This window comes from Leptosomus discolor, chromosome 4, assembly GCF_034619465.1.
Source record: "Leptosomus discolor isolate bLepDis1 chromosome 4, bLepDis1.hap2, whole genome shotgun sequence".
NCBI classification, from domain to species: Eukaryota; Metazoa; Chordata; class Aves; order Leptosomiformes; family Leptosomidae; genus Leptosomus; species Leptosomus discolor.
In genome coordinates, this window is record NC_141394.1 from 54,573,622 (window position 1) to 54,593,277 (window position 19,656).

The window sequence follows — 19,656 nt, forward strand, 5'->3', positions numbered from 1 at the left end:
TATTTGCATAAGTCACCTGTTAAGTTGAAGGAAAAAAACAAACAAACAAAAAAAGGATTACACCTGACCTCCTTTTTGGCCCCTTGGGCAGCTGTTAAGCAGTTTAAGGTAATGTCTTTACTTGACAGCAGGAGCAGGATAAAGTCTATTACTGCAGCTCAACTGATGTGCAATGGGTTGGTATGCTACGGGACCTCTGTATTACCAGTGATGTGCCCATTTCTTCAGAGCACAGAGTCATAGGGACAGACCCTGCAGAAGAAATCTCAGTGGATATGTGCTGGCTAGTTATAGTAGTGAACCAGTGTTTTATTCCCTAAGTAACTGTCTTATCCATTACACATACTTCGTTAGGCTGCTTTGCTCTGTTTCATCAGCTTTTTAAACAGTCTTGGTCTTTTTGAGATTTCCTGCTGTGAACTGCTAGAAATCACCCACAGTAAACACTGCCAAAATCTCAATTTAATAGCTTGAGCAGTGTGACTACTTCTTAGATCTCCTAACTGTCCATTTCAGATTTTTAAAGAAAACATTAATTCCCTAATAGTGAACAGCAACTGGAAAATGATCAGTAAAACTGTTGGCAAAGCATCGCTTTGAACTGAACAGGCCTGGTGCCAGTTCCTCGTTTCTCTACCAAACACAATGAAGGCCATCATGCTGTTTATTTCTGTCATCTGGGCATGTCCAGCTGGAGCTGGAGCCACAAATCCAAAAAGGTTACAGCTATTTCTCAACTAATTAACTGTCTGGCTTTTGAGTTACTGTCTAAAGCTCTATGATTTACTGTCTACAGCTCTGTATGAACTCACATCTGAAGAATAGTTGGATATAGTGTGCATGTATACCTGAATAAAATGCATGTTCTGTATGTGATGTATGGCTGTTAGCAGACATTGATAGAGAGTCATTCAGGTCTCACTACTGAAGACATTAAAAAAGAATTGATTTAAAGCATCACACTGTTTTCTTACGTATCTTAAAATTTAAATAGTTCCTTCAGGGCTTTTGATGCTATAAAAAAATCTCTAGGAAGCTTAATTTAATATTGATGATATACAGTAGGTTTTTTTTGTTTTTTTTTTTTTGTTTTTTTTTTTGGAGGGGGGGAGGGGGGGGAGAAGAATGAGAATCAAAGCAAATGGGAACCTAACTCAAAGAGTGAGCTCTACAGGCTGAAATTAAGTGCTTGAATTCCCTACAATGCATTGGGAAGATGAGAGGATAGCAGGAAAATGCAAGGGGAGAACAAGGTGACTCAGGAAGGTGATCCAAAACCCTCACATACTAAGTGGAAACAGAGTTGTCATGTTGACCCAGACACTGGGGAATGCCAGACAGAGGTCTACACAAACCTCTCACAAGAGCATATGCACCAGAGCCGAGGCTCATGTTATTTTGTGGGGAAAAAAAAAACCTGTTAAAAAAAGCATTTTAATACTACTCATTGTCAGCTGAGATGATACAATTGGGAAGGCCTTTTATGTAGACGACGTTCACTGTGTGGTACACCTGGCAAGAAGAGAAGGGGGCTTGTCACTAGGAAACTGGGAAAATAGAACAAAAAATGCTATTGTTGGAAAGACTGGTTGAAGAAGCAAACAGGCATTTGGGGACCTCGGTGAAAGAATTAAATGACCTTACGGGTAGCGATAGACATAGCTATTGTTTGTAGTTCCTAAGACTGAGTGAGGAGAGGATAAAATCCAGTGGGTAACTTCAGTGTTTTCCTTAACAGTATTTATTGGTCCACTGTATTAAATCAAAAGGTTTTTTTAAACTTCCTTCAAGAGTTTGTTACCTGCCTTACAATGTATTGCTTGCTATTCTGCTGAGTGATATATAAATAGCTAATCATTTTAACTTTAATTTTAAATAATTATTCATAGCTTTTTGGGACCAATGTTTTCCAGTTTTTTTTTTTTTTTCTTTTCTTTTTTATGTTGAGTGAGGGAGAAGAGAAGAGCCTAGGGAGGAGGAGAGAGAATGTGAAAAAAATCCCCTCACCTATTCTTGAGTTATGGAAAACAAATTATGCACTTTTCCAAAGGAGGAAAAAACCCCTCATCGTAACTTTTCGAAAACTACTCAGAAAACTACTTAAGCTTGAAACTTGAAACAAAGTAGGCTTCTGAATCCTGTGTTTGGAATCAAAACATCCAAGTAAAGCTACATATGAGCAAGCACAGTTTCTGAGCATGATCAGTCACAATTTCTTAGATTTTAGCAAATCATATTACTACTGGTTCCTATTTGTGAAACCAGAGCACACTCACTCTTCCTGTTTGGCCTGACCAGGGGACTCAAGCAAAAAAAAAATGCTGCTGAAATAATTTGCAGGTGGAAGGTTTTTAGTTGCTTCTGTAAAATACATGCAGTAAATTCCTCTGAATCCAAATGAATTACGAACATTTGCTGGTGGAAAACCAGAAACCTTAACATATATATATATATAAAGTCCCCCTGGGTTTTTCCAGAAGAAGTTAAACACAAAGATTTACTCACAGTTAGTGACACTAGAGCCAAAACAACCCAGGCTGGATAAATGAGGATATGGTAAATCTCAAATGGTAACTGTTTCATTGAACCCCATTATATTTCAGAAATCTTACAAGTTTTTCTTGCTGGTTCTAGTTGCTATAGACAAAGGTTACTTAATGAAAAAGAAAATGCTAAGATTGCTCCTTCTCGTCTATTCTAGTTCTCTTCTTACCTATAAAGATTTCTAGCCTAAAGTCACTTCAGACTGTAACTGGGAGTTGGGTTCTTCTGGCATTGTTAGTTATTTGTAGCTGTGATTAATAAAGATTTTTTTAACCTGTGATTATTACTGAAATATTTAATTATTCCAAATAATAAAGAAGGCATCTCAGCCCTTGAATTTCAGACCAGTCAACAGATTTAGTCTAGCTGCAGAGTGCATGAAGGGGTGAGAAAAGGAATTCAGTAACAGCAGTGGGAAGGGGCTCAGGGTACCTGAGTGGGTCCCAGGCTGCGTGTAGTGCTTGGAGTTGGCAGAATGGTGGGTTGGGCTAGGGAAAGGGCCCGGAGTGATGGCAGGTGAACAATGCCTGGCTAAGAGGTGGTGATGTGACTAGCCATTCTAGTAAACGCAATAACCAAACTGAAAACGAAGTTCAGGAGAGCTGGTGGTGTGTGTTGTGTGGACTCAAGTCATCTGTACTAAGCAGCTAATGAAGGATGAAATCAATACAAAAGCCTAGGAAAAAAATGATTTACACATCAGAGTGGAAAGAAAAACCTATGTGCTTTGCCTTGAGTTCAGGAGGAATTCTTGCTAAGGTGCTTCAAGTGTGATCATCTTTTTGGCTTGAGAGCCTGTAGCCAGCAGTAAGGGTGAGAGAGAAGAAAAGGAGATGAAAGGATAAGCAGAAAACTCTCTTCTTTCCACACAGAGCCCAGCTGGAGGAGGCCATGTTTTAGGTCTTTTCTTTGGATTTTGGCTAGGGATAGGCTGTTGTATTTGTGTCTCTTCGCTGAAAGGACAAATATTCTTCACTCCCTTGTTTTTACTTTATTGTCTTGAAGCAATGTGAGAGAAGTGTTTAAATATCACTGTTAGGAGCAGACAACAAGAAAAGCTCTTAAAATTATCAATTGTTGGCAGGGTATTTAAAAACAGTTGGGAGACTTTATGTTTTGAGGGATTCCTTTTAATTATTTGTAATCAAGTCTACCTGAACTGTGTTTATGATGATTTTTAAACTCTTTTACATGACTAGCTAGTGGCAAAAATTGCTTTTGCTATCTCCCCAAGATGTCTTATACTGTGATATAGAGTAGTGCCTCTCTTCTAGCATTAAATATGACTCCAATAAATTTGTTTAAAAAAAATTGAGTTAGTATATGTAGTTTTTATTATAGATAACTAAATTATATGTCCTATATACATTTGAGATGCCTTCTTCATGATTTGGTTTAATTAAATATTTCAATAATAAACACAGGTTAAACATAGATTCTCTTACTATTTAGTTTAAATTCCCTTATGCTTATGGGATGCATCTTGTTAGTGTTATGCAGCTGTTTTGATTTGTGAACTATAATTACTTGCAACTGTTTAACACATATAACCAAGCAAAGTCTGTGTTTGTCTACGATATAATAAATGAACAAGAATAAAAAACCCCCCAGCAAGTGCCTAAAATTTTTTATACAAATATATTTAAAATCCAATATCAGAAAAGACTGGCAAAGAACTCAGGGACACATATTTAGCAGTGGTAGTTAAATTACATAATCTTACCCAGAGAAAACAATGCCTCTTTCCATTTTAAATGTTAGTCAATCTAAAATACATTCCCTTGAAGCTTCAGAATTAGCTTTCCAAAGATGGTGGTACTATGAAAACAAGAGGTGATGCAATTTAAAAAGAGAAAAAAAAAATAGTATTGCCAATCTTGTTAACACCATGTTAGAACGAATGCATGTTGGAGCTCCCTGAAATTACACTTGGTAGTTTTATACGTGTAAGAGTTCAGTGACCTACTACAAGCAAGAATAAAATATTTTTAGTTCATGGAAGCATTTATTTGTTTCTTTATATGTTTCTCTATTTGTCCTACAGTAGTCATAGATTCTGTTTCGATGTGCTACTGTTATTTTGTTGCTACATGAAATTCTTTAATTCTCTTTAATTTTAACCTTGAAATAGATATTACTTCTATAATTTGTGCCAATATATTTATTATTAACCTTCCAAAACAAATTAGTAACACTTGTCCTTCCAGGTGATGATAATTTCGGTGCTTTTTTTCCTTTCTTCCAGGGGTGTTAGAAAAAACATGCTTTTACTCAAATGGAAGTGAGGCTCTCACAGATAATGGTGACATTGAAACACCTGATGTTCTTTTGCCAAACATAGTTGAAAACAGTTCCAAGACTGATCCCACAATGGATCTCAACACACAATCATCTTCCTGGACCACCATGCCTTTATCTCACATTGACCAAGTGAATAAGAACTCAAATATTTTGAGAGAGACTTCCCAGGAAAATTCATTTGCTCTTGCAACTCAAGCCACAGTGCTCAATCCTCATCCTACATATGATGCTGCTTTGGCAGAGGGCTCTGAAGACAGCACCCAGCCGTTTACCAGTGCAGAGGAGGTGACTTTGTGGTCTACAGATGCATCCTTCAACAACACGGAGAGGATGACCACTCAGCCGGTATCAAGTCCTGTCCGTCCATCTGTGTCACAAAAAGTGGATCAGAAAAAAAGTAAGTTTACATTCTATTTCGCTCCATAATTCTGACTCAAAATGTACAGAACATAATGTTGGCATGCTTCCCAATGTGTTCTCATGAGTTCTGAGGAATGTGACCCTTTTCATAATTTATTTTGTCAAGCACATTCCATGTTGCAAGCAACCGGTTTCTTATCAGAACATTTGATTGACCCTGTTGAGGAAGATGCAGTAAATTCTTTCAGGCATGACTGCTTACAATACATTCTTCAACTGGTGATAATCATACATGCTTACCAAGGCTGAAAATGAGTTACTGCAGACTGTACTTCATTTGTAGATTGAATTGTCTGTTTCATCAAAAATATGTATGTGACAAGTACCTTCCTGAGCTTGGGTTGTAACTACAGTTACAACTTTTTCTATGTTAATGGATAAATTCTTCTCTAATTTGAAGCAGGTTCTCTGTGTAGCAATAAAATTCCAATGACATTTCTGAGGAATATAATCAAAATGTCTAGAAATAATAATAACAAATAACTGTGATCAGTTTTTTTTTTTTTTTTGCTTGACTATGAAAACAGGTGCATTTCATTAGTGCCATGGTAATTTTATTGATTCATCATGTCAAATAGTGAAAGGTTCCCTAATGCTTTTTTTGCTAACAGCTGAAAAATTATATTAAAATGAATTTGTTTCTCTTAAACTGCGTATCATTCTTTCGCTCTTGATCCCAGAGCACAAAGCAGAACTTATTCCAGGTCATAGAGAGATCTGAAATAGATGAAAGGAGACAGTCAGTGACTGAAAAGCAGCACACACTATTAGATGTATTTTTGAAACTTCTATAAAATGAAAATTAAGAAATGGTTTCTGACAGTGGTGATCACTTATGAAGGCCACTGAATTATATGTGATTTTGAGGATCAGGTCTGTGTGTCATTCCTCTGTTGGATTCTGTGCTCAGTTAAGTTGTAAGACCTGCTATTAGTTATCTGAGACTTTTTGCTCTGCTGTTTTCTTTTTAAGCATTCTCTCTTCAGGAGTTTATGTCTGTGTGTGTCCCCATCATCAAACAGGCAGATAAAAGTTGGGAAACAGCTCTTTTATATCTTGTTCTTTCTGGAGTGAAGTAAGAGTAGGAAAAACCTTTGAATAAGACTTTCTTTTTTAAAAACCTGGTATACAGAAGAGATTCCTTTTGAGGGTATTTCAGTGATAGCGTATTTTTTCACTAAAAAATTAGCTTTCAAAAATAATAACTTACTGTGAATCAATGACTTGTTAATATTTTCTTCTGTCCCCCAGACTGTAGGGACTCCACAGGCCATTTGAATTGTGCAGGCTTTCTGTAGGTTCTGTTTGCTAAATGATTTTTCTCAAACAGGTTTATCTCTATTTTCTCCCCCTGCACCCCAAACTCAGAACAAATGTATATGAATGCACACATGTATCCTACCAGAGAGTAATTTATTTATCTCTTTTGGTAATTTGGTTAATTAGCTCCACTCCAAGAAACAGCATAGAAATAGCTACAGTACAGATACTTCCAACCCATCGGATTTTCAGTAATTACTGTAGCAAAGGACATCTCAAAGTTAGTGGCCTGATGATTAATGTTGAGCGAAACTGCAGGGCAATTACTGCCTGTTTTTCTTAACTAGGTCTTCTTTGATGTGTTGTGGGGTCTAACTCTTCATATTCTAGAAGATGGTGTCTTTTCATTGCGGTCTTAGTAACTGGGTAGATACAGTAGAGAGATATTGTGTGAGATTCTGTATGTGTATTTGTATTCATCTGCCCAATCATCGTATTTGAGATGCCTGGAGTTCCAGGAAATATAGATGAAACAGTGTAACACTTTTTTCCCTTTTCTTATCATGTTGGCATGAACTCTTTTGAGATGGATATGTGTGTGTTTGTGTGTGTATGGGAGGCGGTATCTTTCCCTCCTGGGATGCTGACACAGGGACAGTGCTATAGAGGCTCAGGACAAGCTTAGGTCTGGATTTCTAAACTTTCAAATACTTGGGGTTTGGCATTATATAGAAAGGCACTTGTAGCTTATTAAGAAATTTGTAAGAATGTGCTCCGTTCTGGTAAGTGCAGTTCATTCCAACAGCAGTATGACTGCGTGTGTATTCAGTAGGCATGACTACTTGGGATTCTACTGTGAGGTATCTTCTTCTATGTGAAGAGAAAAGGACAAAAGGTTTTCAAAGACAAATCTGAAATACCACAAGTTTTTTTTTTAAAAACAAAAGCAACAACAAAAAAAACCCCATCACAAACTGAGATACTTCAAGTTAGGTTTTTCTCCCCCTATCAGAAACATCAAGAGCTAGTATGTTACTAATCAATAACCTCTCAGTCTTTGCTTCCTCTTTCAAGTGTTTTGCTTCTCTGTATTCATGTGGATGTTGTCTTAATTCTGTGTGTAGATACATAAAAAGTGCATATATATTTTGGGGATCCAGAAGAATTTGGTCTCAGAATAACTATGTGTTCCCATGGCTGTCCAAGGCATTGAGGACTGGAAAGCAAGGGATTTTGATGAATAGACAGGGCTCCTCACTACTTTGATTGTCCTGGCCTTTGCAAACTATACAAGACCTTACACTTGTCCTCGGTCTCTTCGATCTCTCCTTTTGCACCAAGTTGTGCTTCTCAGAGAGATCTCTAAGGTAACAGAGAACATGATCTGATGTCCACAGGAAGTTCTTATGTATTTAGATGTGGAGGGAGATGGGGAATAACTGGTAGATGAGATATAAATAAGTTTTGGAATAATGAGACTGGAGTAGCCTTTTGGAGTAAAAAGGATTTTTCAGAGCAAGTAAAACTCAATGACTACATGGGAATGGTGGTAGTAGATCAAATCAAGTCTGTCTTGCTTAGTGTCTGGATCCAACTGCAACTGTTAGCACATGCCTAAAGAATAATAAACTAGGGCTAGCACACAGAGACACTTCAACATTACATGGTAGCAGATTCCAGTGATCTGCAGTGAGTCCTGATGGGCATTCTCCCATGAATTTATGTAATCACTTTTGAACTCACATAAAATGTACATTTGAGCTTTTAGGCATATCTTGTAAGAAAATTAATCTCCAAAGGAAGTGTGAGGCTGATGTTCCATCATCATCAATGCACTCTAACAGATCATCCATCAGTGCAAGTTTCATCTGGTTCAAATGTGGGAAGGTGAACGCATTTCTGTTGATTTAGTAGGCACGCATAACCTGGACTTTATGCTGGTTTTAGGCAGGATGTTAAAAGACAAATGATATGTCGTACAACATAGAGGCTGCCAGAGCAAAACAACCAGACAAAATTCTCTGAATGCATATGAACTGGCATTCATGTGGCTGTAATGTTTCCGGTCTGGTGCTAGTATCCCTAGCACTGGATTTGCTTTACCGGTTCACTGCTTTACAGCTTCAATAAAAGACATTAGAACGCACTAATAAGAGAAATGATAAACATTGTGACCATATGGTATTCACTCAAGACTTAAAAATAACACAAGACATCGCTGAGTTACTAATTGGAGAGGAATGAGATTTGGCACATATTACATCAATTATTTAAAAAGTCCTTGAAGCAGAAGGAAGTTCTTTGGCAGAAATTCTAGCAAAGAATAGATTAGTGGGTAAATGGCAATGCATGATACAGTAAGGAAGAGATTAAGTTTATTTTAATTTTACAAGGGGAAGCAATGCCTCACTAGCCTATTAGAAAGTTCTTTGAAAGAGTCAGTGAAAATGCTGGTTAATACAACATACTTGGCTTTTCAAAATGCTGTTAACAAGAGTCTTCACTGAGAAGTCTTAAAGAGTTTCTTCTCACAGACTAAATGCTCATTAGAAGACAAAAGGGAAAATAAGAATGAATGGTTAGGCTCCACAGTGAAGAAGGGTGCTGATGGAGCTTTACAGGATTTTCTAATCTGGGAAAACAGTGAATAGCCAAGTAGCAACACTTCTGCTAATACAGAATTATCTGTCTAAAATGAATAGCCGGGAGTCACATAAAGGTCTTGTAGTGGAGAGAGTGACTGATAAAATGTTTAGATGACTTTGTGCCAATAGGTGCAGAAGAATGCTGGAGGGTGAGGAACAACCCTAACTCTATGTAAGACACTGCTGGACTCTCAGCTACCTTTGCCACCCAGAAAACCCTGTTGCTTTGCTGCAGACATCATTCTGGCTGCATGACTGTCAACAAGGCAAACAGAGTGTTTGGTATCATCCTGAAGTCAGTGAAAAGCAAACCAGAAAATCTCATTACATCAGTGTATAACTTCAGGAAGATACTTCAGGAAGATAATAATAGTAGAATTGGAAAAGGCAAATAGCAGGCAACCAGACCAGACATTGAATGGCTTAGATGTGATGAGGCACTAAATAGGAGGAAGACACTGTTTTTCTCCTGGAAAACAGCTGGCTGGGGGGTAACTGGTTGTGGTAGATAGCTATACCATTTTGAGTATCCTGGAGAAATAGAACAGGGAACAGTTACTCACTGTTTTTCTGTGTATCAGTAGGTGCCTTTTTTTCATATGTGTGTTACCAGACAGTAAGTTAAAACAAACAAAAAAAGGAGATGTCATGGAACTCGTTGCTAGAGGATAATGAGAAAACCAGAAAGTATGAAAATGCTTGGAGAACATCATGAGGTGTTGATCTTTTGGGGGCTTTAAAACACAATAGTCCAGTGGCAGCCTCTGACTTGTGAAGGCTCAAGATTTTAGGCTGCCAGAGTTGTTGTTATACTCCTAGGTGGTTGTTGCTTATATTTGCCCTATATTCTTAGAATTTTTCTTGGACATATAATGTTGGCCCCTACCGAAGGCCAGTTTCTGAGTCAAATGTATCCTGTGTTACCTCTCTGTTGGAAAGCAAGTGAAGGAATATGTTTTTCCTGTTGAGGGATTTGAGTTTGTGTGAGTTCATGTTTAAATGTTTTCTGAAGGCATGGGCCATGGTCCTAAGTCACTAGCGTGGTTCACTGGAGAGTTTTCTGATAGCAAAAACATCAGGAAGGGAGGCTTAGGTGAACCAATAGGTTCAGTAGTGTATATTAGAAGTATAGGCAGTGATTCTCTGTTCATCTGTCAACCAATGCTTAGCAGAAAACGAGCCATATACTAAATAGTAATTATCTTAAAGAATAAAGGATATTTTTCCAAGATAAATATTAGTACAATTTTATCGGTACTCTTTGAAGCGAAAGTAGGCTGCAGTTAGGCAGTAAAGCAGGACACTGATCCGGAGAGATCTCAAGTGTATGAGATTGAATGGGATGTTTTCATTTCAAACAAAACAGACTCCCTGATTTGGGGAGACAGGAAGACGGACAGCGAGCAAGGGTTGACATTCTTCCTAGAAAAACATGCTGTAAACTAATGGAATATGCACTGGGACAAGAGGTATTAGTATTCGATTTTGTTTCTTCCACTCACTGATGTTTATGCACACGTACATTTAATATCCCTTTTTTCTGTGCCAAGTCTCTCATGCTTCTCTGCTAGCAGACAGTAGAGTAACCCCTCTGCCATTTCACAAAAAAAAGTTTCAGTGGCCAACTGTGACGGTGTTCACATCCCAACGTGAAAAGTAAGGGGGCCAAGCCTGACCTCCTGCCGTGCCTCCCCGTGCTCGGCATACCCCCCGCCCGCGCAGGCTCCAGCGCTGCGAGGAGCCGGGGAGCCAGACCCCTTCCTCAGCACAGCCCCGGGGGCCGCAGCGGGGCTCTGTGGTGCCCGAAGCCGTTCCTGCGGCTTGTGGTGGCCGCCGAGCAGCGCCAGCATCAGCTCCGCTCTCCCGGCCGCCCCGGTGCTGCGCTCCAGCCACCAGAGGGCAGCGCTGCCGGCGGCGGGGCCCCGAGCGCCGCGGGGGGCCGGCCGGGGTCCGGCGCGGCCCCGGGGGCGGGGAGGCCCGGGGCGCGGGCGCGGGCACGGGCAGGGGCCTCGCCCGCGTCGGGAGGGCGGGCGGTGGCAGCGGCGGAGAAGGGGGGGGGGAGGGGGTGGCACGGCGGGGGTTAGCGGGAGGGGGCACGGGGGTGGAAGGGTTGCTCTGCAGAGGCCCTCGGCTGGGGAGCGGCCTGGCGGGGCGGCTCCGGGCCGTGCTGGGGAGTGCTGGGAGAGCCACGGGCGTCGAGACCTTTCATTAGGAAAAGACCTGAGTAAAGATCAAGGTGGATAGAAACAAGGGACATGTTTTTTCCAGCTGTGGGTTCTTCCGAAAGTACTTGACAGAGTGCTAGGAGAAGGCACGCGATCCAAATGAACAGGGATTTGGTTCTTGTTCAGTTGCTCCCTGCACTCGCACAAGTGTGCGGGAGGGTGAAAATGCCCCCGAGCCCTGAACAATTGCTTGGAAGAACGAAGTGGAAAAGTGCCTTGCAAAAACAAGTCACTGTATCAGAGGACTTGTTAAGCATTTCAAAAGACATAGCATTTGTGTTTGCTCGTTTGCATCTTTTATGCTTTTCTTAAATAACAAATATTCTTACTATGCAGAGGACCCTTGGGTCTTTTCAAATTTCATACACCTCTTTAAAACTGAACAATTTAATGGATTTGCAATCCCGTGCTCGGCCTAGAGGTTATCCTAACCCTCTCTGTTGTAATTTAATTATGTTTAATTTATACGTGAAATAAATCTCGTTGTCTCTACCCAGCATTTCTTATTTTGTATTTGGTGTTCTGCTGCTACTAGAATCTACAGAGAACCAGTCTGGCCCATTTTCTGTTTGGTAGAAAAGAGCAATGTGAGAACTACAGCGGGGATAGCTGGACAGGGTATGTCACACGTCGCACAGAAACAAGAAGTACCCTCTCTCTGCCTCTCTCTCGCTGCCTTGTGCTGCTCATACTGAAGACATTTTTTCTAGTGAAGCTAAGGTATCCAGTAACTGCATCCCAAGTCACACCATAGGCTTGCATCTCCCTAATCCCCAGTATCTCAAGCAGTGATTTAATAAATCACTTTGTTTTCTAGCTCAATTTATGTTTAATTACTTACACAAGTTGGAATAGAGCCAATTATATAAGAAGTAATAGCAGCAGTAGACCCATAGTAGATCTTTAGGGGTATTCTTGTCCTCAAAAAAATATTTAAAACATTGTTAAAACAATGTTGTGTCCTGAAGGAAAAGTGGTTTTATTTTTTCAGGTTGGTGTAGAACAACAAAACAGTGGTCTCCTAAATCCCAGGCCAGGAGTTTACCTATTCAGCTGTGTTTTTTTCATTAGTAGACTAATGTGGTAACTTAATTTTGTTGATGCTTGAGGTCATGCTTGGGAGTATTTTCCAGCAGTAACTTCTATTTCTTTATCTCACCTATACCTACATTATCTCTTAAAGAAACAAATTGCAAAAAGCTGCCCTAAAATTTTGGCAATGCGGTCCTTGTTAAAAAATGTATTTTTTTCACTAGTCAAAGTAATCACTAGATCCATTCAGGTTTTTTTTGTCTAGCAGAAATTTAAAAGTAAATTTGCAGTTGACATGACAAAATTAGTGACTTACAAGAGAAACACATGATAAATTTCACTAAATTTGATAGCAAAACCCTGGTTTTTATCAGTTTGCCTGTTCCACCATTGCCATTTCATACCAGTCCATGGGCATAGCTTGGCAAGGAAACCATTAAGTTTCTGAGATATAAGATGTATTAGCTGGAATCCAAAAGATTCTTAAAAGTCATTCCTCTCTATATAGAATATAATGGGATTTTTCATTACAACTTGTGTTTATAAGGAAGAAAAAGCTTACTAGCTTTTGTCACCTGGAGCATTGCTGCTCTTGGGTAACTGTAAGTTTGCCAAAAACTTTGAATACTTGTGTGAGAATTGTAATAAGGTTGCTAACACTTTCATTCATTTACCTCTAGCTAAGCTTGTGATTTCAATTCCCTTTAATAAAATCATAGCTTCTTATTGCAGCCTTTTTTATTGGTAGATTATCATCTGTCCAAATGCAGTCTGATGAAACAATGTTCTGTATAAGATATCTAATAGACCTCAAGTATCTGTTGGGATTAACACTGTGATGAGTACTATGAATAACTATCACACACCCCTAGCAGTTCTATGTATCTTTGCTCTTTGGTATTTCAGCAGTGTGGTTTACTTTAGAATGGGAGATTCCCTCCTTGGAAATAACTACAAAGTCAGCTTTGTTCTTTAAATCATGTGAGTGTGCTTCTGGAGTTATGGATGTGTGTACCTTTAAAACTTTAAAGAACAGAAGTCTTTTCAGCTTTACACCTTTTTTGCATCCGTTATGTTTTTTTTACACTTTGTTGTTTGTAGTTTAAGCAGACATTTGTTGTCAAAGTTGAACCAGGAACTGACCCAAGAGGCTAAGCAAGAAGTTATGTGCTTAGGCTGGCATGAAGGTTTCAAGGATAGGAGCAGTGAAACAAAGCGTATCTTAAGATAATTGGCTAAGAACTGCGGCCACTGACTTTTCAGACTCATCAGCTTCTCTGAAACGATTTCAAAAATTATTTCTGTGGTTATTTCAACAAAAAGATAATGCTAATACATGGTTGTTTTTTTTTTTCTGTATTGTGATTGATCATGTTGTTTCCAAAGGTACACCTTACATTTGGTAGCAGCATGTGATTTTATGTTTGATTAAAATTGACCTGCTTTATGCTTCTGCATGATCTGTTATGGATTATAATAGATAGAGTGCAGCCAGGTTTGGGTATAGAGCCATCATTAATATAAAATGGTAAGATCTAAACTTGTCCAAAACCTGGAAGGTCAAAGTATTGATACAACAGAAAATGATTTACAGTCACTGTCATCTTTCGAATCAGATGAAATTCAAGAACGACATAATGAGTACCATGATTTGAAATCATTATGGGGATGGGAATTTGAGAAGGTGATAAATAGCCCAGTACAGTTAAAGATTAATTTAGCTACTGATCTGTACAAAAAAAATCTTACCTTCGTTATGACTGATAATTTAAAAAATCCTAATGATACTCTTCGATGAAATAAAATAGCAGCAGTTCAGATTAGAAATTAGGAGAAGCTTTTTCACCAGCTGGGCAGGGCAGCAGTAGAACCCATTGCCCCCAGAGGCTGTGGGATCCCTATCCTTGTGTGTTTCCACGACTCAGCTAAAGTCGTGGGTGACAATGTGCTGGTGGCAGCCTCACTTGTAGTAGCAAATTGGCTAGACACCTCCAGAGGACTCTTTCAACCAGTATTTCTATGATTATGAGGTATAAAAAAATTATTCGCACACAGGGAGTAGAACATGAGCATTTTGCATGGTTGAAAAAAGTTTAACATTACAGCTTGTTTAACAGAATTTGAGATAATTTTGTCCCAATTTTTATGGGGAAACTTGTTGTTTCTCTCTGTCTAACATAGGCAATTAAACAATGAGCTATAAGAGAGAGCATTGAAAGAAGCTGTGTGTATTAGTGGAATTATGTGAAAGACATAAATGGACTTTCCATTCTGGGAAGAGCAATTGAAGTATGAGGATTTAAAAATCTCCGTTTGCACAGGCAACTTTCAAGCATCATGTTCATAAGATTTAAATGCAACCTGAACTGACATACATATAGAAAACTTCATCATAGTTATGTTAAGCTCTTAAATACCTGTATATTTATCTAATCCTTTTACACATTAAAAAACATGGTGGTTTTTGACCTCTAACTGCTCAGGCTGTGAAAGTTTGTCAACATTTTTCTTTGTTCACACAACAATCAAATAGTGTAACTGGAACTCTAAAGAATAACTCCCTTAATGTAGATAGCTAGATTTCTCTCTGAACAGCAGCATTTGAACTCTAGTGGTAGAAATAGAATTAGCCCACCACTGAATATTTTAAAAATAGGATGTTTGAAAGAAAATTCCACTGATACAGACAGGAGAGTCAGTAGCAGCCCCTCAGAATAAAAAACGGGCCCAGGAAGTTGTATATCATGTTCTGCAACATATACTTTGCTAAATGTGGTATCAAATTCAGAAGATCTAGGCTACAGTATTTCTGGCTATTGCAAATGATCTTTTACAGACAATGACTATCTATGCTGTGATGAAACAAGCACATACATACCTCTGAAAAACATAATTGTGGGAATTTTCTGTAGGGGAAACAATAATTTGTTAGACTGATCAGCCCTTAGTTAGCCAGGGCTTTAAAGATCAACATCCAGATCTTAAGCTCCAGCTGCAAACTGCCAAGCAGGAAACTGTGGTTCACACAGCATAGGTTTCATGTACTTGCAGTGTTTTGCTTAGCAGGTGTTGTGCTGTATTCTGCTCTTAGTTTCTGGACAGATTTCACAGGGAGGGGTTTGGTGTGTTAATTTTGTCTGAAAATGAGATGGGCATAAGTTACCATTGTGAGATATACTTGGAAAAGAGTATCCCAATTTCATATCAGAAGAGTAATTTGGCTATTCTAGAAAGGTAATTAACCAGAGACAACTGGGACAGCTCAGGCACAGCCTAGTTCTATGCTGACCTATTCATAGCCTGTTAAGTATCTCAATTATTTTATAAAGCACTGTGGGTTTTTTTATTTTGTTTTGAACACGACAGTATTGGTACATAATTAAATGTTCTCAGTCAAGCTAGTGTTCATTTTCACTTACTGAAAACACATTTGTTAAAAAAAAAAAAACCAACCCCAAAACAACCAACCAAAACCATCTTGATGTCTGCCTGGGTCTTGTGGAAGCTACCATTGTTTTATCCTTTTTTTTTTTTTAATTTAATAAAGCCTATCAAGAGTGCTAAAGTCATGCACATGTTTCAAAACAATAGCAAAAACCTGTCCAACCTAATATGCCACAGAAAATTGTCTCTAATGATAGATCTAACCCTAAAATTAATTTCATTTTGTGCCTTTTGTTTATTTAACAATAAGTTCTTAGAAATATGTCTCCAATTTCAGTCAAGAATCCTGTAATTGGGAAATGATTAATCAGAATACCAGATCTGGAATATAGGCCATATCACACCTCATGGGGGGGTAGGTGTTCAGCCTCAGCTTTGGCTAATGAGCTTACCTGCTTTCAGCTGTGCCTGCCCAGGGGATTAAAGAAGCAAGTATGTGCCTCAGCCAAGAAGGGCAGTGTCTGGAAGCACCATGATGAAAGAAGTGGGGCTCCAAAAAATGAGGTGGTTTGATAAAGAGTCCAGCCTCCTGCAATATTCTTTGGTCAGGAGAATAACTGAGTTAGAATTTATGGCTGCATTAAACTCTGAGCAAGAAGTGTCTGGTGCAGACTGGATGTGGTGTTCCACCGTACAGCAGCTGGTACAGATTGCCTCAAAAAAAAGTAATGATAACACTTCAACTCTGATCTGCAATACCAGTTATATTTCCCTCATGGCTAATCCCCTCTCTGTGACCTGGGAGATAATGAATTGTTTTTCTCTCTACTGCAGGTGGTCTGTAGCCTTATCACCTCTCCCTTTGGTACCTGTGGAGCACAAGGGGGAGTTGAGAATTACTCATTCCTTTCAAATTGTATAATTCATTAGCTGAATGAAGTGAAATGCAGAGCAATAGTTTTGAGCTAGTCTTGGAGTCTGACTTCGATTTCAGATCCACAGATGATGTTTGCTGTTCAAAAACCTTCTTTCCCTCTTCCCCGTATAAGCTATTACAAGTGAGCTGGAGGTTAGTGGTGCTGAGGTGTCCCCATTCACTTTGCTTAGAGCCATACAGTGCTGTACGCTTCTTTTTGTGTGCTGGTATTTTCTCTCTCCTCGATGAGCTGATTCAGTTCTAACTCTGGCTAAGTTAGCTCTTGGCTGCTTTGGCACCAAAGTTGTTTTAAAGGAAATGGCAAGCGCACATTGTTGAGAGGAAGCAGTATTGCGCCATTTCATCTGTTCAATTGTCTTCTGAAATGTTTTTCTCTCTGTGTCAGTTGACCTAAGAAAAGTCATGACCTGCTGTTTGAAACTTACTCTGACAGTATCTTGCTTATATCTTTAGGCTGCTGTGGCTGTTACTGGAACATGAGTGTGAGCCCTCAGGAGACGTGATTTTGTCAAATGTCTACCCACATGTAAATGTAACAAACTTAATACTACTCCTCTTGAGGTTATGTCTTTGTGCTGTACTGAAGCTGTATAAAGGCACTCCTGTTAAGCCTTTCTTTAGGGATCAAGACATTACATTTCATGTGTAAAGTACTTCTGATAAACCAGATTTCCCAAAATCTGCAGGATCGTTTATACCCATAATCACCTAAATTCTGGTGCTTCTTAATCCTTGCTCCCATTTGGCCGTGTACGGTAGAGGATCTTGGTTCTAGCAAAGGAGAAATTTTTGCTTTTCACAGATTGATGGGAAGCTTTTTTTTATATTGTTTTCACAGAATCATAGAATGGTTTGGGTTGGAAGAGACCTCAAAGATCATGTAGTTCCAACCCCCCTGCCATGGCAGGGACACCTCCCACTAGACCAAGTTGCTCAAGGCTCCATCCAATCTGCTCTGGAACACTTCTAGAGATGGAGCATCTACAACTTCCTTAGGCAACCTGTTCCCATGTCTCACCACCCTCAGGGTAAAGAACTACTTCCTTGTATCTAATCTAAATCTGCCCTCTCCCAGCTTCCAACCATTACCCCTCATCCTATCACTGCAGGCCCTTGTAAGAAGACTCTCCCCAGCCTTCTTGTAGGCCCACTTCGGGTACTGGAAGGCTGCTATAAGGTCTCCCCAGAGCCTTCTGTTTTCCGGGCTGAACAAGCCCAACTCTCTCAGCCTGTCCTCGCAGAAAAGGTGTTCCAGCCCTCTGACCATCTTGGCAGCCCTCCTCTGGACTCGCTCCAACATCTCCATGTCTTTCTTGTGTTGGGGACTCCAGAGCTGGATGCAGTATTCCAGATGGGGTCTCATGAGGGCAGAGCAGAGGGGCAGAATCACCTCCCTTGACCTGCTGGCCACCCATCTTTTGATGCAGCCCAGGATATGGTTGGCTTTCTGGGCTGCAAGTGCACACTGTTGGCTCATGTTCATCTTACCCACCAACACACCCAAGTCCTTCTCCCCAGGGCTGCTCTCAATCCACTCATCGCCCAGCCTGTAGCTGTTCTTGGGATTGCCCTGACCCAAGTGCAGGACTTTGAACTTGGCCTTGTTAAACTTTTTGAGGTTTGCAGGGGCCCACCTCTCCAGCCTGTCAAGGTCCCTCTGGATGGCCTCCCTTCCCTCCAGCATGTTGACCGCACCACACAGCTTGGTGTCATCTGCAGACTTGCCAAGGATGCACTCAATGCTACTGACTGTGTTGCTGATAAAGATGTTAAATAGCATCGGTCCCAGGAACACAGCTTGTCACTGATCTCCACTCAGACATCGAGTCATTGATTGAAGCTCTTTGAGTGCATCCTTTCAGCCAATTTCTTATCCACTGAGTGGTCCATCCGTCAAATCCACGTCTTTCTGATTTGGAGACCAGGATGTCGTGTGGGACAGTGTTGAAGGCTTTGCGGAAGTCCAGATAGATGTTGTCAGTTGCTCTCCCCTTCTCAATTGATGCTTCATCATAAAAGGCCACCAGGTTCGTCAGGCAGGATTTTCCCTTGGTGAAGCCATGTTGTTTTCTATCCCTTTGTCATTTTTGCAGTTTGGTACTGGAAATATTGCTATTTGTACGCGCTTTTTCTTTTGCTTTGGCTACAGACACAGTGTTTACCAAAAATTTATTGACTATGGTAGCAGTCTTGAGACAGAAATATTTGTCGGTTCCTCAATGACATTTTGTTTTTTCAAGAGAGACTGTTAGAAATGGGTACAGTTGACAGTTGTTTGTAGTGTTGTGCTTTTACAACAGAGTGTAGTTAAATATTCCCATTCTATTTTCATTCACTTGGGTGCTTAATGGATACTTTTAGGTACAAGCTCTCTGTTTCCGTAGTACAACTAGTTTGTCAGTTGCAAAGGAAATGAGAAGTGTCAAGGAAGTGATGATTCTATCACTGATGAACTTGTTCCTATGCTAGATGGCAATTAATCTATTTTGGTTTTGGCAGTTCTAGAAGGGCAAAAGATTTCCTTAGATCAAATCAGCCTGGATGTTACAAAATGTGTGGAATTTTCTTTTTTTTCTCTCAAATTTGGTTTTTAAAATGCTTTAGATGACTCAAAGCAAAATGCTTTGAATGCCAAACTGGAATTAACCATAGGTTAGTTCTTGCAGAAACAAGCCTACAAAAGATGTGCTGAAATAGATAATTTAGCTTGACTTTGATTTTAATTTTCAGAGGCATCAGGAACGTAAAGTGTACATTACCAATCTTGGTTGTGATGTTTTTAACATTTTTAATGGAGTCCAGCCCTTAACAACCCAAACTTACATGTAAATAGGCAAATAGCGTCTTCTTCAACAGTTTAAAAATGAGTTATCTTATTTTGAGCAAAAGATCTTGCAGACCTAGTAGT

The 19,656-nt window shown here is 39.6% G+C and overlaps 1 protein-coding gene across 1 annotated transcript in view; it reads left to right on the plus strand.

Moving 5' to 3' along the window:
• CORIN (corin, serine peptidase) overlaps nucleotides 1–19,656 on the plus strand; it is a 156,427-nt gene that overhangs the window by 23,916 nt on the left and 112,855 nt on the right. Inside the window, exon 3 of the mRNA XM_086464230.1 lies at nucleotides 4,790–5,242. Coding sequence (XP_086320356.1) covers nucleotides 4,790–5,242 — 453 coding nt within the window. The remainder of the gene's footprint in view (nucleotides 1–4,789; nucleotides 5,243–19,656) is intronic.